We start from the raw sequence: 22688 nt of genomic DNA on the forward strand, positions 1-22688 counted from the left end.
CTGTACATCCTGGAAGTCTAATGTACCTTTTTTTGTTTCGTTGTCGAAATTCTCAAGACCTTCCCAATGGCCACGGCCTGGCAGTAGACTGGGTGTCCAGGAACCTCTTCTGGACCAGCTATGATGCCAATAAGAAGCAGATCAATGTGGCGAGACTGGATGGGTCTTTTAAGAACGCCGTCATCCAGGGGTTGGATAAACCTCACTGTCTGGTGGTTCATCCGCTATTTGGGTGAGTGCTTTCTCCAATTACATACAGTCTGATGCGCTTTATAAAGGTTCTTCCTTATTCAATAAAATTTTAATGAGGTCTTCTCTGACCTTATTGCAAACATTCGATTTTTTTTTTCCTGTCTCTTACTGTGTAACTTGTAATTTGTTTTCAATTAATGATATTTTCATATATTTTCTAAATACACTAATGCAGTCATTTTCATGCCCTCTCTCAGGAAGCTGTACTGGACTGATGGCGACAACATTAGCATGGCAAACATGGATGGAAGCAACCACACCCTGCTTTTTACCAATCAGAAAGGCCCTGTTGGTGAGCAGATGTTTAACTCGCTCTCAAATATGCAGCTACTGTAAAGTAAAACAGAATATGTGTTTATGTCTCCATTGCTCATGCTCAGATCAGCTATATAATTAGAGATGCACTGATAAGTTTTAACTTCTCACAACCATTTTAGCTGATTCCAATTTTTCTGTTAGAATCTTGAAAAAAAAAAGTTATTAGAACTTTGAAAATACATATTTTCCTACCCTTCCTGCTGTAACCAGACATCATTATTCATCCTAGGAGCAGACGTGATGTCACCCTGCATGTGTCAGAGAACTGTCTCAATAAAACAGGGTTTATAATTTCAGAGGAGAGCAAAGCAGTTACGCAGCTGACATATTAAACTCTCGTTGGAATCTCATATTAGCAAATGTGGATTGCGTTACTAAAACGGCAGACTCACTCTGGGCAGATCAGACGAGTACGAATGTTTTATCACAAAAAGAAAGCCCTTGTGGACTACAAACATGACAAAAAAAATTCTTTATATGAAAAAACATGATTTTATATTTTTGGGGGGGTAAACAATTTGAATAGAAAGGAGCAAAGTAGAAAACAAATCTGTAAATTATTGGAGAAATGTTTTTCTTAAAATAAAGACATATGCTTTTCTAAATTACTTGGGTGTATAGTTTATTGTATGGGTGTCTTTAAGTTTGCGTTTGAGTAAAGTGGATTTTTGGTTGTACTCTGCTATGAAATCTACTCAATATGTAAATGTAATTTTCTTTTAAATATTTTCTTACTACAATTATGACTACTTGTGTGTGTTTCCTCTTCATTTTAAATACCTCACTGAGTCTTATTCCTTCAGTAACGGCATCCGACCTGAAGATTTCTTTTGGTACTATGACTCTCCATCTGTTATTGTACATGGATTGTGATACAATATTTCTTTTTTCCAAGGACTTTCCATTGACTATGAGATGAAGCATCTCTACTGGATCAGCTCAGGTAACAGCACTATTAACCGGTGCAAACTGGACGGATCTAAACTGGAGATACTGGAAGGTGTCAAAGGCAAACTTACCAAGGCGACTGCTCTGGCTATCATGGGTAAGATGAAAAACCCATTACAAGCAGTGTGTTATTTATTCGGGGGGTGGGGGGATTTGTTGTTTTTTTTTTGTTTGTTTTTTTACAGTTGGTAATCCTCTATTTTCATTATTGAATAATATAGAGTAATTTGTATGAATTTTGATGCTTGTAGGAGACAAGCTGTGGTGGGCAGACCAGGGAACAGACCAGATAGGAACATGTGACAAGAAGGATGGTGGAAACTGGAAGGTTTTGCGTAACAACACTTCCCCTATGATGCACATGAGGATCTATGACGAGGATGTGCAGAAAGGTAGCAAATATTTGACCAGGTTGGAATAGGAAGTGGTTAAATATGTGAAAAGAGTAACTCCTTCTCACTTTATCTGATTTTCCTTTAGCGGGAATCAACCTGTGCAGCAACAATAATGGCGACTGCTCGCAGCTGTGTCTTCCCACGTCCCCGACAACAAGATCCTGCATGTGCACGGCTGGATACAGCCTCAAAACTGGGCAGCAGTCCTGTGAGGGTAGGAAGCTCACCCATAAACACAGCTGCTTAAAGGTTTTTGGTTCTTTCAAAGCATACCCACAACATGCATTGTGCTCCCCTTTTCTTTTTTTTCTCCTTTTTTTTTTACAGGTATGGGATCTTTCCTGCTTTATTCGGTTCATGAGGGAATTAGGGGTATTCCCCTCGACCCGGCAGACAAATCTGACGCCTTGGTGCCCGTGTCTGGCACTTCTCTGGCTGTGGGCATCGACTTCCACGCTGGTGAGAAGTACTTAAAGACGTAAGTAAACAGTAGGCTGGTCTCAGGGTAACATTTGAAAGCTGTAATTATCTCCTGTGCAGAGAATGACACCATCTACTGGGTGGACATGGGACTGAGCACCATCAGCAGAGCAAAGAGGGATCAGACGTGGAGAGAGGATGTGGTGACCAATGGCATCGGCAGAGTGGAGGGGATCACCGTTGATTGGATAGCAGGTTTGGCTTCTAACCTATTTAGATCCTATTTTATTTATGTATTTTTTTAATATATATTCAAGTATTTTAAATGCAAATATAAACTGATTTGCATAAATTTGCGGTGATAGGAAACATTTACTGGACTGACCAGGGCTTTGATGTGATCGAAGTAGCCAGACTGAACGGCTCGTTCCGCTACGTGGTCATCTCCCAGGGTCTGGACAAACCCAGAGCTATTACTGTCCACCCAGTGAAAGGGTCAGCCTCTTTATCCACACTTTACTCTTACGTCGTACCTTAAGGACAAGAAACCAGAACGTCTTTATTTCTAAATTACACCCAAACGGCGTCCTGCGTGTTTGTGTGCAGGTATTTGTTCTGGACAGAGTGGGGTCAGTACCCTCGTATTGAGCGCTCTCGCTTGGACGGCTCCCAGAGGCTGGTCATTGTCAACGTGAGCATCAGCTGGCCAAACGGGATCTCCATCGACTATGAGGTGTGAAATCATTGCGTTCCAAAATCGTTTTTTGTTTGATCACAACCTTTGTAAAATATATGCTGCTGTATTGATGTTTAAAACATTTATGATCTCTGCGTCGTACAGCAAAAAAATGTTGGAGTTTCCATGACAGAAACTTATTTATTTATTTATTTATTTAAAAAAAAAATAAATAAAGTCTTTTTTTTAATAGCATAAATTAACTTGCACACTTCATTAATATGCAAAAGAATCTGTGTAATTTATGTTTAATTGTGTTTTATAAAAAGCTATTCATTCATTTGTTCATTAATGTTAGATGTGATTAAAGTAACATTGATGTTTGTTTTTTTTTCCTACTCATTACTCACTGACTGCTTTCATAGAAATATTTTTTATATATTTAAAATGATCATTTTTGATCTTAGTCTAATTCTAAGACTGCTTAGAATTAAGAGAATCTTGAATTTCTCCGGTGAGTACCTGAATGCTTGTTAATATTTTCTTCCTCTTTTGCGGTGCAGGAGGGTCTGCTTTATTGGTGCGATGCTCGAACAGACAAGATCGAGCGGATAAACCTGGAGACGGGAGAGAACAGAGAGCTGGTACTGGCCAGCAACAACATGGACATGTTTGCTGTGTCTGTATTTGAGGAATACATCTATTGGAGTGACAGGTGAGCTGTTTTCTTCTCCATACTTTAAATAAACAGACAAGATCTTTGTGCTATCTCAGATTTATTATCTTTTTTTTTTTTTTTGTTCAGGACTCATGCCAATGGGTCCATTAAGAGAGGTAGCAAAGATAATGCTACAGAGGCTGTGCAGCTGAGGACAGGCATCGGTGTACAACTGAAGGACATCAAGGTTTTTAACAGAGATAGGCAGCAAGGTAAAACCAGCGCAACGTCACATGTTTAAAAAGAATCCTTAACAATCATTTTCTGTCTTAATCCCCGAATGCATCCCCTCCATTTCTGCAGGCACGAACGTCTGCAAAGAAAAAAACGGTGGCTGTGAACAACTGTGTCTTTACCGTGGCAACGGGGAGCGGACCTGCGCCTGCGCCCACGGCATGCTGGCCGCGGACAGACGTAGCTGCCGCGACTATGACGGATACCTGCTGTACTCGGAGCGCACCATCCTGAAAAGCATACACCTGTCGGACGAGACGAACCTCAACGCGCCGATAAAACCGTTCGAGGACCCCGAGCACATGAAGAACGTCATCGCCCTCAGCTTCGACTACCACGGCGGCGGAGGGAAGGGAGCCAACCGCATCTTCTTCAGCGACATTCACTTTGGCAACATCCAGCAGATCAACGACGACGGCTCCGACCGCAAGATAGTGGTGGACAGTAAGTGTTGAGTTGTCAGAAATGCAACGCTTGTTTCCTCTTCGATTCCAACTGTCGTGATTTCACGCTTTGTAAGCCAATATAATGTTGAGCTTGTTAGATGGAGTCTGACTGCAGTATATTCCTCTATCTGACTCAGATTAGATATAAATGTAAATTTATGGATAATTTTACCCTCCGGCCCTACTTCTATTTCTAACAGCAAGATAAACTCAGGATTATCTTGATTATCTTAAACCTGTCTCCTTGCTCATCCATATTTTTCATAGCTCAAATTGATTTAAGTTTATTAACTACAGATATGGACAAGATCAGACAAGTAGCTGTTTTCTAATAACCCAGTCCTAAATTATGACCATCAAAACACATCTGCTTTACTGAATTGTTGCTTTTTATTCTCTTTGAAGAGCGGAAAAGAGAAATGGGCGTCTGTGTCATGTCATATTTATATCAGCAAGACAGAGCTAGACTTTACTAATTTAAATTTTATAACCACATCCTGATCAATTTCAAAACATTAAAACATATGTAAAAAAAAATAAATAAATCATGAGTTGCATTTATATTTTAGAAAAAACTAAGAAAGGGGTTGCAAACAAGTATGGCATCTGTGATTTTTTGATAAACATTTGTTCCTCCAGACTATATAAATGTGCTCAAATTAAATATTTGAGTTATACTACTGCAAGACAAATAATTTGTTTTAAGACTTTTCAAACATCTCTACTATGGACTCCTATAAGTGGATTGTAGATTTCTTCCAGAGTGATGTTGCATTGAGCAATAGTGTTTTTATTTTAGGTAAAAAAAAAAAAAACTAAAAAAAAAACCTGTCAGTTTTGAGATGTGTCTGAGGTAGTTTGATGCTCAAATGGCCGCACCGTGTGCCTGCTCATCACACGTGGACAACTTATCAGGCAGCTTCTGCACCTCGTCCAGGTTTCTCTACCCAGTTCCAGTAAGTCCCGTCTAAACTTCTGAGACATAAAGCCGTACAGCACAGGGTTGACCACAGCTACTGAGGAAGACAAGAGTCTGGCCAGGAGGGCGAAGGTGTTGAAGCCGGGTGAGCTGGCCATAGTTCCTCTGATGATGGAGAACATGAGGATGTAGGAGGGCAGCCACAGCAGGGTGAAGACCAGCACCAGGAGAGCCGAGGTGTGAGTTACCTGCCGTTGGTAGCGTTCGAGCTGCGGAGCGTTGCCTATACGGCGCGTGTGCCGAAGAAAGCGGTAAATCTTGCCGTACATCACTACAATTATGCTTAAAGGCAGCACAAAGCCAATGACGAACAGAGCGATGCTGTAGACCAGCCGGCTGAAGTCGGACAGGAAGGCGAAGCAGTACACCGTGTTGGAAAATGTAACTGTGCGGAAGGAAAACTGCGGTGCTGCCAGAGCGCAGGCTGGGATCCAGAGCAGGGCAGCTGTCACTTTGAGTCGCCTGTTTATCCTTGCGCGGTAGGTCCAGGTGGGGTGCACCACTACCAGGTAGCGTGTGACTGCTAGAGCCGCCAGGGTGAACACGGAGGCGGTCGAACAGGCCACCCCCAGGAAGCTGATTGCTTTGCAGAGGAAGCTACCGAACGGCCAGAAGCCCACGGTGATGGCGGATGTATGGAAGGGCTGGCAGAGTAGCAGCAACAGGTCAGTAGCACAGAGAGCCAGAAGCAGGGTGTCTGTACCATGGGGAGGTTGACTTTCTTTCTTCCTTCTGCCTGTAAGAATAATCATCACCAGAGTTTGACCGATAAGTCCAGTCAGCAGGATCAGTCCATCCAGGAAGGGCACCAAAGTTTTCATCAAAGCTCCATCTTCTTTGCTGATTTGGTTAAGGCCACTGTTGTTCGTCTCTATCCCAGGAGTCTCCATCCAGTCCCAGTAAAAGCCCCGTAATCCAATATACTGTCGGTGTTAAATATCCGAATGGGATGCAGCATGTGGGCAAGTAATCTGTTTGATCCAATTCGTGTCTTTTTAAACAAACATAATTGCAGTCCACTGAGACAGCTAGCACTTTGATAATGATAGCAATTAGTTAAGCTGTTAGAATCACACGGGTCGCTCCTCCATTAACATCTATACTGTGTTCACAAAGAGGGAATGTTTAAAGATATTTCTTGCAGTTATTCAACAGCAAAATCTTCTTCAGCTCCACATATATTGTCAACTTTTCATCCTCAGAAAACAATGTCCTGATGACATCCAGTGAAGTCCTTTCTTCTTAAAACTAGTAAGATGTCCCCACAAAACTCTCTCCTCAGGAAAAAATTACATGTATAAAGACTTCTGTTTTGCAGTTTTGTTATCCCAGAAGAAGAAGATTATGTCCAAAATGAGATATCAGTGCTGCAGCTCCAAGGAACAGCACTACTTCCTCTTTGTCACTGTAAATAGACATTCCTCTTTAAAAAAAAAAAAAAAAAACAGTCAATGGTACTTGATGCAAAGTGCTCACCGCAGCAGGAGGCATGTCGTCCTTTGCCTTTATCAAATGTAGAGTCCTCCAGCGGATTATTGTATAATTAATTCAAACGGAGCAAAAAGAGGTAGTGGCTTTTATTATAATTAAGTGATGCTCAGGTTGTCCTCCTCCCAGGACTGCATGAAAAGCTCTGTCCTGGGTGACAGTGTTCTTCTCAGCAGGGTCTGTGTGCTGTTTGCTTTGTAACCAGGAGCTCAGCTGATGTAGATAACAGGAGGGCCGAGCAGAGTGTATGATTTTAAAACAGTTGTCTCATCTTTCCATTATCTATTTAACTTTTTATTCATTCTTTCTTGTTCAGTCCTGTTTGGAGAGTCTCATTGTTGGGTTTGAAAAACGCAAATAAGGTTTGTTTGTTTGTCCTTTGATTTGGCCTTTAAATTAAAAATTTTTTACCCTTGAAAAATTGCCCAGATTTATGTCAATCATAGCATCTGAATTGTCGATAATGTTGCAATTATATACTTTTAGCCAAGAGCAAACAATGACTTTACCTTTTTATTGTGAGCTGTAAGTGGTCATAAATGCGGTTGCTAACGAAACAAAAAAACACAAAAAAAGCAACAGTTTGGCTCTACTAATGCTACAGCGTCATGTTCCATAATGTCCACTTTTATAGCTCATAAGATGCATTATTATTCTCTGTATGAAGTAAGTTTGTTTTTTGTTAAAGTATTAACTTGAGGTTTCTTCACAGAAAGAAAAATGTTGATAAATGGTTTTGAAACTGTGGGTGAGGATTCCATTGTAGGTTATGAAAAAGAATGTGTGGTCTTTAAATTGGCCTGAAGATTTATAGTATCTCTGACACTTGGTGTCATATTTTTGCTATAATTTTTACTGGAGATTTAAATGTTGGTCATAAATTCTTAAAAACAGGCAGTTTGTGTTGACGTTATACACCCAGTTTATCATCCGCATTGGTACACGCGACAGTCAAACCTTCAGAAGTCTCTTCTAGTGTTGGCTTGTGGTCCAAGTAGGCATTTTCCAAACTATTTGTTGATGCTAACATTTTTCAAATATTTGTCAAAGGTTGTCTAGAATTATTCTGTTAGTGTGATTTTTCAAGGCAGATTTTTATTTCACGCCTACGTTTTTCCTCTTTACTTCACAGACGTCGGGTCAGTTGAGGGTCTGGCGTACCACCGAGGCTGGGACACACTCTACTGGACGAGTTACACCACCTCCACCATCACTCGCCACACAGTAGACCAGAGCCGCTCCGTGGCTTATAACCGCAACACTGTCGTTACGATGTCTGGAGAAGACCACCCTAGAGCCTTTGTGCTGGATGAGTGTCAGGAGTGAGTCAGCTGTGTGAGATCTTTGCCTTAGTCGCCCCGTTTTCTTGGCGAGAACGTTTATTTTTGTCTTGGTGAGCCGTTGATTCTATAATAGGGCTTCCTGGTAGCCTGCCACAATTCTTGTCTTCTGCTATTTCCCACCACAGTCTCATGTTCTGGACAAACTGGAACGAGCAGTCTCCCAGCATCATGAGGGCCTCTCTGAACGGAGCCAATGTGCTGGTGATCATTGGCAGTGACATTAAAACTCCTAATGGCCTGGCCATCGATCACCGTGCTGAGAAACTCTACTTCTCCGACGCCACTCTGGACAAGATCGAACGTTGCGAATATGACGGAAGTAGCCGCTATGTAAGGCAGCTCTTTAACTTGATGTTACTTGTGGTGGAAATGATGCGGCTCTTGCACCAAAACATATTAATCTTTTTAAAACCGAATGCATTAGGTCCTGTTGAAGAACGAACCTGTTCATCCATTCGGTCTGGCCGTGTACGGAGACTACATATTCTGGACGGACTGGGTGAGGCGAGCTGTCTTGAGGGCAGACAAGTTCACTGGAGGAGACATGAAAGTGCTGCGAGCCGACATCCCTCAGCAGCCAATGGGCATCATTGCTGTGGCTAACGATACCAACAGCTGTGGGTATCATTCACTGCATCCATTTATGAATATGTGTTTTAAGTGTTTGTTTTTTCCTTAACGTCTTTCCTAAAAAGTTAGAAAAGAGATCTTCTAACGGTGGGTTAAAATGGATATTTATCCTCGTTGGCCAAACTATTGGTTCATACTGAAATGCCTCAAGCAAGGGCTAAAATGCTTTTACATTTTCATTGTTTAATCAAAAAAAAAAATGTATGCTCAATGATTCAAGGCCTTTTATCATAATGGGAAATAGTTTGGGCTGCTTTACATCTGAAGTATTAAATCCTTCTGGGCAGCTGCCGCCACACAGATGACGGGTATTCATTAATTATTTATCCAACTACCCTAAGTGCTAAGCCTGGAGGGTGGAAAAGAAAAACAGAGATTACGCATACTTACTTCCATCAATAGCTCTATAGATGTCCATAAAAAGAACGCACTCAGCAAGAAAGCTCGGTTTGATGAATACAAGCAGAGCACATACACAAGTGATGACAGTAACAGCTCAGTCAACAGCTTCTTTCAGGAAAGATGTGCAACAAAGCACAAAACCACTAAACCACAAATGCGTTGTATAAAAAGGAAAGCAAACATTACATATACCTAATGGCAGTAATAGTGATGTTAATGGCTTCTTTAAAGAAAGAAGCACACGTAGATGGAACCAAAGACTTAAGAGTACTTTCTAAAGAGTACAAGCTAAACACTATATCTCTAGGCCATGAGTACTTTCTGGCAACAAAAGATCCCCTTCTTCATGAGTATGTCACTTTTGTATGTTTTGCTGGAAAGAGCATACCAAACAGTATTTGACCTAAATACAATCTGGATTTCTTTGCTCAGCAAACCATTTATTAACCCTGATTGTAGATTATACCGTGAAAATTATGTTGCAATAAACAAACCATTGTGTTGTCCTCAGGTGAGTACTCTCCATGTCGAACAAATAACGGAGGCTGCCAGGATTTGTGTCTGCCCACATCTGACGGACGGGTGAACTGCAGTTGCCGCGGCGATAGGCAGCTCCTCGAGGACAATACCTGCTCTTGTAAGGAGGAAGGAGCAAAACCTAAAGAAGGCCTTGAACTGTGACAAAGTGTAAGTGTTTCTGAAAACGAACTCTTTCTCCCCGCTGTCACCAGCGCTGAATATGTCATGTGGAAGTGTGGATGATTTTGAGTGCGGAAACGGCGACTGCATCAACTACAGCCTCACATGTGACGGGATGGCCCACTGCAAGGACAAGTCGGACGAAAAGCAATCTTATTGTGGTGAGTTTTGATTGAAAACAAGCGGGTGGAAAATACTAAATCTTGTAGTCTTGGTATATCTATCTATCTATATCTATATATCTATATATATATATATATCTATATATATGTATATGTATGTATATATATATATATATATGTATATATATATATATATGTATATGTATATATATATATATATATATGTATATATGTATATGTATATATGTATATGTATATATGTATATGTATATATATATATATATATATATATATATATGTATATTCAAGAAAAGAAAGTAAAACACAAATAAATGGTTTGAATTTTATTCATAGCTGAAAATGAAAACTTTTTCTCTGCAGCCAATCGCATTTGTAAGAAGGGCTACCGAAAGTGCCTTAATGCTCGCTGTCTTGGCCACCAGTTCTGGTGTGATGGCACAGATGACTGTGGCGACAATTCAGATGAAGTGCCCTGCAACAGTAAGTAAAGCCAGTCCACGCTAACCATAACGTGATTGACCGGCCTGTTTTAAAGGGAACGTAAATGTTCTTAATCTGGAGCTTGGATTTTCTTACCTAAATTCACATTTTCTTTCCTTGCAGTGACTCTGTGCAAAGCTGGAGAGTTCCAGTGCAAAGACGGGAGCTGCATCTCCAACTACAGCCGCTGCGACCAGGTGGTCAACTGTGAGGATGCTAGTGATGAAATGAACTGCCGTATGTAATCCATTATTAAATCCAAAACTATAACCTCGTGGGATTTTTCGGAATTAAAAAAGAATTTAAAAATATGAGGCTTAGAAAGGTTTTATTTTCTCAGAACCTACCGACTGTTCGCGTTTCTTCCGCCTTGGAGTTAAAGGCGCCACCTTCCGGAGCTGTGAGAAAACAACCCTGTGTTATCTGTCCTCGTGGGTGTGTGATGGCAACAATGACTGTGGAGACTTTTCTGATGAGAGAAACTGTCCAGGTGCGATGTCTTTATTTTTCTTCTGACACTTTCAACTTCCTTCAGCGCGGCAAAGGTCTACTTTCTTGTTTTTCTTTCCTTTTGCAGATAAGAGGAAGCTGAAATGTCCCGTTAACTTCTTTGCTTGCCCCAGTGGGCGTTGCATCCCGATGAGCTGGACCTGCGATAAGGAGAACGACTGTGAGAATGGAGCTGATGAAACACACTGCGGTCAGTCTTTGTGCAAAGTCGAGCTCATTTTTTCCTAAAAACTCGCAGAAGAGTCAGACTGTTTCCTTTTACAACACATCTTGCTGTTCCTTCAAGATACCAAACACACCTTCTCTTTTCCTGCAGACAAGTTTTGTTCGCCCACTCAGTTCGAATGTGGGAACCACCGCTGCATTTCCAAGAACTGGGTGTGTGACGGCTCTGATGACTGCGGCGACGGCTCTGACGAAGGCCAGATATGTGGTAACTAATATTACAGTTGCTTTCTGTCGCACATTCACTGGAAACATGCAACCATCTTACCTTCAACTCACTAATCCGTGACTTCACAGAACATAAGTCCTGCAGCCCTGACGTTTTCCAGTGCCCGGGTTCCCATGTGTGTGTGCCCCAGCGCTGGAAGTGCGATGGAGATAACGACTGTCCCGATGGAGCCGATGAGAGCGTGAAAGCTGGATGCAGTAAGTCAGTCTGCTATGATTGCAGGAAACAGAACGAAAAATCCTAACGTCCGTTTAGTAAAAGTGATTATTTCTGCTTTCAGTGTACACCAACAATACATGCGATACCAAGAATGAGTTCATGTGCCAGAACAGACAGTGCATTCCAAAGCACTTTGTATGCGACCATGACATTGATTGCTCTGATGGTTCGGATGAGTCCCCAGAATGTGGTTGGTTTTCCTTTGTATCTGAAAAAAAATAAAAATAAAGAATTTTATAAAGCCGGTACTGGTTATATTTTTGTTTGACACCTGCTTATTTTGAGGTTAAAAGTCTGTAATTTATGGTTTCCGTGTAGAATACCCACCATGTGGTCCAGAGGAGTTTCGCTGTGCAAATGGACGTTGCCTCAACCAGAAGAAGTGGGAATGTGATGGCGAGTTTGACTGTCCAGATCACTCTGATGAAGCTCCCAAAAACCCTCACTGTGTAGACTCCGGTAGGATCTCAATAGGTTTATTTTATCATTCAAAAGCTAATATTCTGACCCTGCATGGGTTGGTTACGGGTGTTAAGGTTCAAAAAGGCTTAAAAAAAGTTTTGGCTTTAAGAATAAAACCATTCCCACGATTTAAAGTCTTTGTACTGTCACGCCAGAGAACGTTCTTGAGTGACCAGAGTTCTTTTCAGAAACACAAACACTGTAGTTTGTCCTTTGGTGAAAAATACATTTGAGAAGCTATTAAATGTCTGCAACCAGTCAGTTTATCTATTGTATTTTTGTTATCTTAGCAGCAGTAAAAAAACAAAGTGGCTTCCGACCAAATGTAAACACCCTAATGCTGATTGGTAAAGAACAGATTACTGGTAGTCTGTAAATCTGCATATTCTACATTGTTAAGCATCAGATACGTATGTCCTTCTGTAGTGAATTAATGTTTCTTTTACTAGCCTCCTTGGGATAATTCATCATTTGCAAACTAGTAAAAACATAGGTTCTAGTTTTTGTGCCAACTATTTGTCTGAGAAAAAAATCATGTTACTTCTTACATTGACTCTGTGCATCTGTGATTTCAGAGAGGATCTGTAATGAATCTTCCTTCATGTGCCACAATAAGAAGTGTTTGAATGAAACTCTGCTGTGCGACCGGAATGATGACTGTGGCGATGGCTCTGATGAACGCAACTGCTTCATCAATGAGTGTCTAAACAGCAAGTTGAGCGGCTGCTCGCAGCTCTGTGACGACCTCAAAATCGGCTTTAAAGTAAGACATCTCACTTATTGTTGACCAGTCTGTACAGCACTTTTATCTGCTATTAGTATGAACAGAACTTTCAAGGACTTTAAACTTTAAAGTACATTGATTGAAATTTCAGGTTTTCACTTTTTAATGTAGGTCTGCTGAAGCTTGGCTGCAAAAACATTTCTCATACTCTCAGTGTGAGCACAGAGTTAGCAGAGATAATATTTGCTGTTTGTTCAAGTGGACCTGGTTATATAAAGATCTGAAGCCCGTCTCTTCAGGTTTACAGTTACGCCAGATGAAATTTTGTTATGGCCCTCATTCCTGGAAGGAGGGAGGCCTGTCTTGGGACAGCTTGAACTCTGTGTGAACTGCTACATCTGTGGTGTGCAGTGTGTTAGGGCAGGGCTTCTTCTACAACCAACAAACACTTTGTACCTGTTTTTACTTACCTATGTAATTTTGTTCTGTTTGGTATCTGGATAAACATCGATATTACACCGAAACATAAAGCCGTCATTTCCTTGCACGGGCCAAGGGAGTCATGCGCAGCCAGAGTAAATGTGAGGGATGCTTGAATGACCTCATGCGTGACACTTTGACACATGTGCTCTGCTGTTGGTCCCTGCAGTGCAGATGCCATCCCGGCTTCCAGCTGAAGCGAAATGGGAAGACGTGTGTGGACATAGACGAGTGCACGACCACCTACCCCTGTTCTCAGCACTGCCTGAACACTCATGGCAGCTTCCACTGTCTCTGCGTGGACGGCTTTGAAGTCAGCCCCAATGACCCCACCATCTGCAAGTCCACATCGGGTAAAGGCAGCCATGAGTCTGATTAATAATTCACTACTTGCACATACGTAGTTCAGTCTTGAGTGATGCTGTTTTGGATGGTACTTGTGTGTAGAAGTGGAACCCTACCTGATTTTTGCGAATCGCTACTATCTGAGAAAGCTCAACCTGGATGGTTCCAACTATACTCTTATAAAGCAGGTGGGATGTCTGGCTCTCTGTTTGGACAAATATTTGTGTTCTCGTTGTTGGCTTGTTATGTAAAGATAATCATTCATCGTAATTTATTGTTTTTAAATCAGGGCCTTAACAATGCAGTAGCACTGGACTTTCACTATGCAGAGCAGATGATCTACTGGACAGACGTGACCACTCAGGGAAGCATGATCCGACGGATGCAAATGAACGGCACCAACATGGAGGTCAGGACTTCGCTAACTGCTCAATTTGATTTGTGACTGTTTTTCAGCTTTTGTTAGCAGTGCAGGTAAAATTTATTCTTCTACTTTTTTGACCGATCTGGTAGGTTTTGCACCGAACCTCCCTGAGTAATCCCGATGGTTTGGCAGTGGACTGGGTCGGTGGAAATCTATACTGGTGTGACAAAGGTCGTGACACCATCGAAGTCTCGAAGCTTAATGGCGCCTACCGGACTGTGCTGGTCAACAGTGGCCTAAGAGAGCCGCGGGCTGTCGCTGTGGACGTCCGCTATGGGTAAGCGACGTTATTTTAACTTGCGACGATGAAGATCCGTGCTTTGAGTATCTTTAATTTAAGTGAATCTGTGCTTTCTGGTGTTTAGATACCTTTACTGGTCCGACTGGGGTGATAACCCTCACATTGGGAGAATTGGGATGGACGGCACAGACAGAAAAATTATCATTGAGGATAAGATCACCTGGCCCAACGGACTGACCTTGGACTTTGTCAACGATCGGATTTACTGGGCGGATGCCAGAGAGGACTATATCGAGTTTGCCAGCCTGGATGGAACCAGCAGACACACAGGTAATGCATCAGAAATGGCAGAAATGTTTGTTGCCAAACTTTGTTTATTTCGAAGAAAAAGAAAATATGAAACAAAAACAATACCTAAATTTAATAGATTGATAGATAATGTTCAGATCTTTGATTTGCCACGTCAAAACTTTAGCATTTTTCCACCTAACTGATTGGTTTTCATGTTTATGTTCCAGGGCTGTAGACAATAGAAAAACTAAATGTTGTCTTCCCTGGTTTAGTTCTGTTCCTGGAAACGCTGAACAAGCTCGTCTCTGAGGACATGAGGGTTCTACATGGTTCATAATTAACAAGCAACTCAGAAATGTATTTTGACCAAATACCATTTAGTGCTTTATGGGCCGATTGCAGAACTGTAAAGACTATCCTTTTATAACTAAGGAGCCAGTGCAGTGATTTATGATCCGATGTGACATATTTTCCGCTTTGTTGGTCTAGACTCTGGCAGCTGCATTTTGAGTGACGTCTGTTCGTTTTGTTTGTTTTATTTTACAGAGACCAGTAAAGGCACTTTTTTTCTGTGTCCTGTTTTGACAGAAAACTCTTTATTATGGCAATGGCTTTAATATTATGCCAAGTAAGGTTTTAAGTGCAACTCTGCTCCAGCACACATGTTCACCTTTTGTTCAGCTGTGTTAGTGCAGGGAGTCATCTAAAACCTGCAGGACTGTAGAATTTGAGGACTAGAGTTGGTGACTCCCGGTCTAGATAAACATGGAGGTCATGTAGTTGTTAAATAAAAGTGGCTCGAGAATACACCCATGAGGGATCCCACAACTGAATTTTGTTGCTCCATCTTTATAATTCATAAACTGCCTTTTTAATAAACTCTGCCAATTATATTAGTATGAATATGGGCCTATAATTACTTATTATTGATGTAACAAAAAATATATATGTATATTATTTACATCGTTCAGCATAATCTCACAGCAGCCTGGTACCTGTCAACGATTCCACTGAATCAGATGCTTCTTTCCCACCATTGTGTGTTTGAAGAACAAGACTCGGATAAGGACAGACCGAAGGGCACTTTGAGCTAATATGACTAATATTTGAACTTGTTCCAAGGCTGTAAACCTGCTGTTATGTATTAATTTTATTAAAGCAGAATATTGGTAAAAATCATTTATTTATTTATTTTTTTACTATTTAGTAGGCGTTTTAAAGGAGTGCCACTTGCTTTTTGTGTTTGCTCTGCCAGATGTCTGAATTGCTGCTGCGTGTTTATTTAACACGGCGACCCTCAAACACAGAGAGCATGCATGAGACGCCGCCTATATGTCGCCAGAAGAAAAAAAGACGAGCAACTAGAGTGTAAAACTTAATGAGGTGTAGAAGCTGTTGCATAAGAGGGATATAATGGAAACTCTGTCTGTTCACTCAGTTTTACATTAACAGAACAGGAAGTTTCTCTTTACTGTAACAACACCTCAATGGGAAGAATAGGATTTTATGTGCTGCATTAGATTCCTTTATGTGCTTATTAAATTACTGTATGGATTTCTAATGTAGATTATTGGTAGAAAGGGAAAGTCTGTGTGTGTGCTGTGTGCGCCTTGTCCCCCATTTGTTGAGAAAAGCAGCTGTCGAATTTCAAAAACAATTTTTGGGGGGGTAAAAGGAAGGAGAATGTTTTCAATATTACTGTTAATACATTTTGAAAAGTGTTTGAAATCATACATGTGCTATTTTTTTAGATTAAAAAAAGCTGTTTCCATTTAATGTAAATTATGAAAACAGTTTCATCACCTCCTTAATATAACCTTCTTTTTTCTGCATTATTGTCCTGAAACTGGTTTTTGAAATTAAAAGGCTGGTCAGTGCAGATGAATTTTATCTATAACTGAGATTTGAGCGTTTTTATGATCACTTATTACTTTAATCCATCAAAAATAACAACGGGAAATAAACTGATGTGTAATGGTTTGTACCCTTTCTTAAAGGCTGCTATCAGCTTTGTTTCATTTAAACAAGAATTACAGTATATGAATTTCATGTCATTGGTCAAATCATTTCATATTAATTAAGTTAAATCTGTAAGACCTTTGAGTTATTTTGTGTTTGCCAGTTTTCACAAGTAAATAGTCCAGATCTCATCAAGTGAAAAAAAACAGTGACACTATTATGAATTTTCACACTGTTTGTGACAAGATGAAGGTGGTGGTGGTGGGGGGGGGGGGAATCCCCTTAAACTGACCTTGAAAACATGATCATATCTTTAATGTGTTTGCTCTCACAGTTCTGAACCACGACATCCCTCACATCTTTGCCATGACGCTGTTTGAGGAGTACATCTACTGGACCGACTGGGAAACAAAATCCATCAACAGGGCGCACAAGACCATGGGTACCAACAAGACCACCCTGATCAACACCTTGCACCGGCCCATGGATATTCACATTTACCATCCCTACCGCCAGCCACCAGGTAAGAGCCTGATAAAGTTCAGTGTGTTTCGACAATAATTCACAACAGTTTTTCAAGACAAACTTTTAATACACTTCAGGTTTTTTCAGCTTTTGGTGTTTAAAAAATTTTGTGTCGCTTCATCTCCGTCACAGTTCTGAAACATCCGTGCCAGACAGACAACGGTGGCTGCAGCAACCTCTGCCTCCTCTCACCAGGAGGAGGATACAAATGTGCCTGTCCCACTAACTTCTATCTGGCCAGCGACCAGCGGACATGCATGTCCAACTGTACGGCCAGTCAGGTAAGCAGGCTGTGTGCTCAGCATCTAGTTGGAAGGATAGAAAGCTACAAGTTGTTTCCAGGTTTGCAGAAGTATGGAAAAAATTTAATTATGTGGCTTTCCAGATAATTTTTTTTTTAGTGTCTGTCTTTTAAAATTGATCATTTGATGTTTCCTAAAATAATTGACCATAGCGACCAAAAGGCTTCTTCTCTAAATGCAAATTAAATGTCATTTTTTAATGTCATTATTCAGTCCTTCCTCATTAGGTCTCAAATTTAAAGTTTTTTTTTAATCCAAGTTGTTATATTTTGAGGTCTTGCAGTGATCTTCCCTCAAGTTTCATGGTCTTGGAACAGTTTTATTGTTCTCGTGCTTTCATAGAAAAAGCAGTTTTGAGCTGTAGATGCAACAGTTAGAAAACTATTTGTCAAGTAGACATGTGTGTACAGCGAATAGGCCAGAATAGGTAAAAATTTGTAAAAAAGAAAAAAAAAATTGAGACATACAATCACAAAACAACACTGATTACATATAGATCATAAGGAGGAGAGCAGCAGGAAAAATACCTAAGAAAGTATGGGACTTTCAAATGGAAAATTTGTAGGAATCTATGAAAAAGAGTTGAATGGACCAGCATTACTATTCTGGTTTAAAGTTGAGTTTTTTTAAGTTCTGCTGTATAAAACATTAGAAATTAGAAATGCCAAACTCACTTTGTCCTGACTGCATAATTAAAACACCTGTACTGATTGATGCCTTGTGACTCCAGCTCTGCTCTCAGTTTGGATCATTTCTCTCTCTCTCTTCCAGTTTGTGTGCAAGAATGACAAATGCATTCCTTTCTGGTGGAAATGCGACACTGAGGATGACTGTGGCGACGGGTCAGACGAGCCTGCAGACTGTCGTAAGTATCTGAGAAAGAAGACGATGGTGTATCATACTAATGTAAGGTGCTTGTGGTTGAGTTGAACTCTCAGATATACTCATGTTGAGCAGAATGCTGATAAACTGCGTCTTATCTGTGACAGCGGAGTTTAAATGCAGACCGGGACAGTTTCAGTGCGGTACAGGCATCTGCACCAACCCTGCTTATATCTGCGATGGAGATAACGACTGCCAGGACTTCTCAGACGAGGCCAACTGCGGTAGGTCTTTGTTTTGTGTTATTATTAGCAGCTACATTATGCCAGCAATATTATGTGTATTTAAGGGGGAAAAAACTCTTTCTGCTTATAATCTTTGTTCCCAGATATTCATGTTTGCCTGCCCAGCCAGTTCAAATGTTCCCACCCGAATCGCTGCATCCCAGGGATCTTCCGATGCAACGGCCAGGAAAACTGCGGTGAAGGCGAGGATGAGAAGGACTGCCGTAAGTGACCCCTGTTTACCGGTTTGCTCAATTTAAATTGCAAACTAACAATAATCGTATCTTCCCCAACAGCTGAGGTTACATGTGCTCCCACCCAGTTCCAGTGTGCGATGACCAAACGCTGCATCCCTCGCCTCTGGGTGTGTGACCGGGACAACGACTGCGCCGATGGGTCAGATGAACCAGCCAACTGCAGTAAGTTGACTGACCGGAGGAGAGCACTCTGATGTACCTTTTGAGACTGTCACTCACCGTTGTGCCCAAACGCTTGGTCTTCCCCGCAGCTCAAATGACATGCGGCGTGGATGAGTTCCGATGCAAAGACTCCGGGCGCTGCATCCCCGCACGCTGGAAGTGTGACGGCGAGGACGACTGTGGCGACTCCTCCGACGAGCCAAAAGAAGAGTGCGGTAGGAACTTTCCGCCCCTGAAGAGAAGCCAGTGTTGCAGATGTTTCTATAGTTTTGCTTGCTGCAACTTACGTTTGTTAATTGTGCAGCTGAGAGGACTTGTGAGCCCTACCAGTTCAGATGCAAGAACAACCGCTGCGTGCCGGGCCGCTGGCAGTGCGACTACGACAACGATTGCGGGGACAACTCAGACGAAGAGAAATGCCGTAGGTGTCTCTCTTTCTGCAGCAAAGCTTCCGCACTTCATCCTCTCTACGCCTATTTGCTCACTCTGTCCACCGCCAGTCCCCCATGTGCATCATCCACCAGCAACGAATTCAACTTTCTCCTTTTAACGTCTAACAAATTGATGATCCTGAATGCAAATTGATTGCATTGACATTTTTCTGAAGCATCTCACCTCATCTGATATTTGTTTCATTTCATACTGTCCTGTTGGTATGAGCCAGAGGTAAGTTATTCCACCTCCCATTATCAGCGCCGTGTCTCTCGTGTGTCACCTCCACTTCCCCAGCCTGTCCCGTGAGAGTCTGCAAGCAGATCTGCAATATCTGTCCATTTCCCAAAGTTTTAGTAGTCCTTTATTGATGGACTTCCAAAGTTAATGTTATTTTCTCACAATTAAGAATATATCAACACTAAAGAAAGATAGCAACACAAGAGAAAGAAAAGATATCTCTGTGCAGTCTCTCACATAAACCTCTGAAGTCTTGTCTACCCACACATGTGTTGCGTTCTTGTCCGTTGTTCTTGCTCACCTGACTTTTGTCAGTATTTGTTAGTGAATCAAGCCTCTCTTCCTGCAGAGCCTCGTCAATGTTCGGAGAGCGAGTTCGCCTGCACAAATGGCCGCTGCATTGCCGGGAGATGGAAGTGTGACGGAGATCACGACTGCGCTGACGGATCTGATGAGGTGAGGGCCGTGATGGTGAGGTTTTATGTGCTCCTGTTAAGGAACGTCATAAATTAGTTTTAAATGAGCAGGCATTGTGCTCCTTGGAGGGGGGCTCACCCTTTCATACTTTGAAAACCCCTGCCATAAAGCATGAACTCAAAGTAAAAAGAAAACATAGCATTAAATGTGGGCCAAGTTTCATCATGGAGCACAGCAGCGTGATTCTAAATCCATTCTAACTTCACGTCGTAAACTGACTCTCAGTATGTGGGTTGTGTGTCAACTTTAGCATGGCTGTGATTTGAAGTGTGACAACGACCTGTTCCAGTGTAAGAGTGGTCACTGCATCCCGATCCGCTGGAGATGCGACTCTGACCCGGACTGCATGGACGGCAGTGACGAGGAGAACTGCGGCAGCGCTGGTTAGTCTTTTCTGGCCAGGATGTTGGATTGTGTCCCATAGGTTTTCCTCAGAGACACCAAATAGTTTTGCAATTTTTCTTCTCAGATTTTCGGATGGTCTTTTTGAGTCTAAATAACTTGAAGTGAGATTTAAGTGGCTTAAAAACATTCCTCTGAAATAGGTCAACGCAGTAGATCAAAGCGCAGTCTTCGCCACGCTATCAAAATGTGCAGTGCCTCAATCACGTGAATACACTTGTAATAGTTGGTGGGATACCATCTTCAATGTTGGATGGACTTTAAATGACTTCCATAGCCAGACTTCATGCTTTTTTGTTGGACAGTTTTAGAATTTCAATCACTAAGATTGGTAGATTGGTGGGGACATAACGACAAAAAAATAGAGGAAAGTCAGGAAATGTGAAATAATCAAAACTCATATTGTTTGTGCAATATTTAGCAACAGTAACCACATGTTTTGGAGATATCATGTAGTTCTACTTGACCAGAGTGAGAGGATAAAGCTGCTTGCATTTTAAGAAAATCTGCAAAAGGCCTTGAAGAAGCCTGAAGGAATGTACAAAACATATTTAAGGATTGCTTGCTGGTTTGGACAGTGGATTTTGCACCAACCTATGTTACTTCCTTTGTTAGCTTAATTTGAAAAAGTCGATCTTATTCGACACTGATAAAAAATGACCTTGTTTTTCTGCTTCTCAGCTGGACGTCACTGTCCTCAAAATGAGTTCCAGTGCAACAACACTCTGTGCAAACCACTCGCCTGGAAGTGTGATGGGGAAGATGACTGTGGTGACAACTCAGATGAGAATCCAGAGGAATGCAGTGAGTTGATCTTTTTAGTCACACACTTTCTAAATGTCTCGTTTGCCATCGTGTTCTGACTTGTTTCTTTTTTCTCTCTCTCTCTCTCATCTATGTCTCGTCCGTTCTTCCTCTCAGGGAGGTTCCAGTGTCCTCCTACCAGAGTCTTCCGGTGCCTGAACGACCGTGTGTGTCTGCACATGTCGAGGAGGTGTGACGGCGTTAATAACTGTGGGGACGGCTCGGATGAATTCAACTGTGGTGAGAAGTGGAGCTGTTCAGAGGAGCAGCAACATATTCACATTTTTGTACAGTTTTCTTCTCAAAAGCGTTTAAGGGGTGTGAAAACTTTTTCACAGAAGTGTCTGATTAGAAAAAAAATTCCACTACTTCGTCAGCTTGGATTATTACTGACATGTCCGCGGTTGCATTTTCAGAGGCCCACCAAGCGACTCCCACGTGTGAGAAGGATGAGTTCTCGTGCTTCAACGGCAGATGCATCAGCTCCAACCTGCGCTGCAACTTCTTCAATGACTGCGAAGACTTTGGCTCTGATGAGATCCAATGCAAAACAGGTGCTTCCCTTCTGCACCCAGCGTCCAAGCTTAGAGTCACAGAAACTCAGAATTTCCCGTCTCATGTTTAAATTGCTTGTTTAATCTCAGACAAAAGGCTGAACGACTGCCGCAGCAACAGCACTCAGTGCGGCAATGTAGACGAGTCACAGTGCATCACCAACGGCACGGACTCCTTCTGCTCCTGCAGAAAGGGTTTCCAGAAGACCGGGCACCACACCTGTGGAGGTACACTTGCAGATTGTTTACAAAACCAATTGGTACGATTAAGACTAAAGAAACTGGTTTGTAATATTTCACTGGCATTAATATTTTCCTTTGGCTCTTCGTCTCTCAGATAAAAACGAATGTTTAGAGTTTGGAGTTTGCTCCCAGATCTGCAACAACACCAAGGGTTCCTACAAATGCAGCTGCCACAAGTACTTTACCAGGATCAATGACACTTGCAAGGCCGACAGTAAGGATAATCCGATCATTGTTTTTTTTTTTTTGTTGTTGTTTTTTTTACCTCTTAGATTTTATTTCAAATGCTTTGGTGCATTTCTCAAAACAGTTGGTGCAAACTGCCAAGCCTAATCGATTAACTGGAAAAGCGAGTCACTTAATCAAAACAAATAGCTCAATAACATCATCGGCGTCAGCAGAATGAAAATTCCTGATGCCATGTTTATGAACGAGATTATCGAATGTCTTTGTCAGGTTTTTCATTATGATAGTTCACGCTGTTCTTTTGATGCAAAGAAATCT

The 22688-nt window shown here is 41.6% G+C and overlaps 1 protein-coding gene and 1 pseudogene across 1 annotated transcript in view; one reads left to right on the top strand and one right to left on the bottom strand.

The window, feature by feature from the left end:
• The window catches only part of lrp1ab (low density lipoprotein receptor-related protein 1Ab), a 93422-nt gene that overhangs the window by 62187 nt on the left and 8547 nt on the right, over positions 1–22688 (top strand). Inside the window, exons 30-75 of the mRNA XM_044112038.1 lie at positions 58–232; positions 450–544; positions 1466–1615; positions 1770–1910; positions 1999–2127; positions 2241–2372; positions 2454–2588; positions 2699–2828; positions 2940–3066; positions 3573–3724; positions 3815–3939; positions 4031–4405; positions 8007–8196; positions 8343–8547; positions 8642–8834; positions 9761–9886; positions 9981–10109; positions 10452–10571; positions 10695–10808; positions 10912–11061; positions 11149–11271; positions 11398–11514; positions 11604–11732; positions 11816–11944; positions 12073–12213; positions 12792–12979; positions 13590–13773; positions 13868–13953; positions 14055–14174; positions 14279–14466; positions 14555–14760; positions 17015–17203; positions 17338–17486; positions 18279–18372; positions 18497–18613; positions 18718–18837; positions 18910–19032; positions 19122–19247; positions 19337–19453; positions 20054–20160; positions 20432–20564; positions 21265–21387; positions 21505–21627; positions 21804–21941; positions 22032–22169; positions 22279–22398. Coding sequence (XP_043967973.1) covers positions 58–232; positions 450–544; positions 1466–1615; positions 1770–1910; positions 1999–2127; positions 2241–2372; positions 2454–2588; positions 2699–2828; positions 2940–3066; positions 3573–3724; positions 3815–3939; positions 4031–4405; positions 8007–8196; positions 8343–8547; positions 8642–8834; positions 9761–9886; positions 9981–10109; positions 10452–10571; positions 10695–10808; positions 10912–11061; positions 11149–11271; positions 11398–11514; positions 11604–11732; positions 11816–11944; positions 12073–12213; positions 12792–12979; positions 13590–13773; positions 13868–13953; positions 14055–14174; positions 14279–14466; positions 14555–14760; positions 17015–17203; positions 17338–17486; positions 18279–18372; positions 18497–18613; positions 18718–18837; positions 18910–19032; positions 19122–19247; positions 19337–19453; positions 20054–20160; positions 20432–20564; positions 21265–21387; positions 21505–21627; positions 21804–21941; positions 22032–22169; positions 22279–22398 — 6621 coding nt within the window. The remainder of the gene's footprint in view (positions 1–57; positions 233–449; positions 545–1465; positions 1616–1769; positions 1911–1998; positions 2128–2240; positions 2373–2453; positions 2589–2698; positions 2829–2939; positions 3067–3572; positions 3725–3814; positions 3940–4030; positions 4406–8006; positions 8197–8342; positions 8548–8641; positions 8835–9760; positions 9887–9980; positions 10110–10451; positions 10572–10694; positions 10809–10911; positions 11062–11148; positions 11272–11397; positions 11515–11603; positions 11733–11815; positions 11945–12072; positions 12214–12791; positions 12980–13589; positions 13774–13867; positions 13954–14054; positions 14175–14278; positions 14467–14554; positions 14761–17014; positions 17204–17337; positions 17487–18278; positions 18373–18496; positions 18614–18717; positions 18838–18909; positions 19033–19121; positions 19248–19336; positions 19454–20053; positions 20161–20431; positions 20565–21264; positions 21388–21504; positions 21628–21803; positions 21942–22031; positions 22170–22278; positions 22399–22688) is intronic.
• On the bottom strand, positions 4431–7995 carry LOC122828492 (annotated as a pseudogene).

The sequence above is a fragment of the Gambusia affinis genome, linkage group LG01 (assembly GCF_019740435.1).
Source record: "Gambusia affinis linkage group LG01, SWU_Gaff_1.0, whole genome shotgun sequence".
In the NCBI taxonomy this organism is placed as follows: domain Eukaryota; kingdom Metazoa; phylum Chordata; class Actinopteri; order Cyprinodontiformes; family Poeciliidae; genus Gambusia; species Gambusia affinis.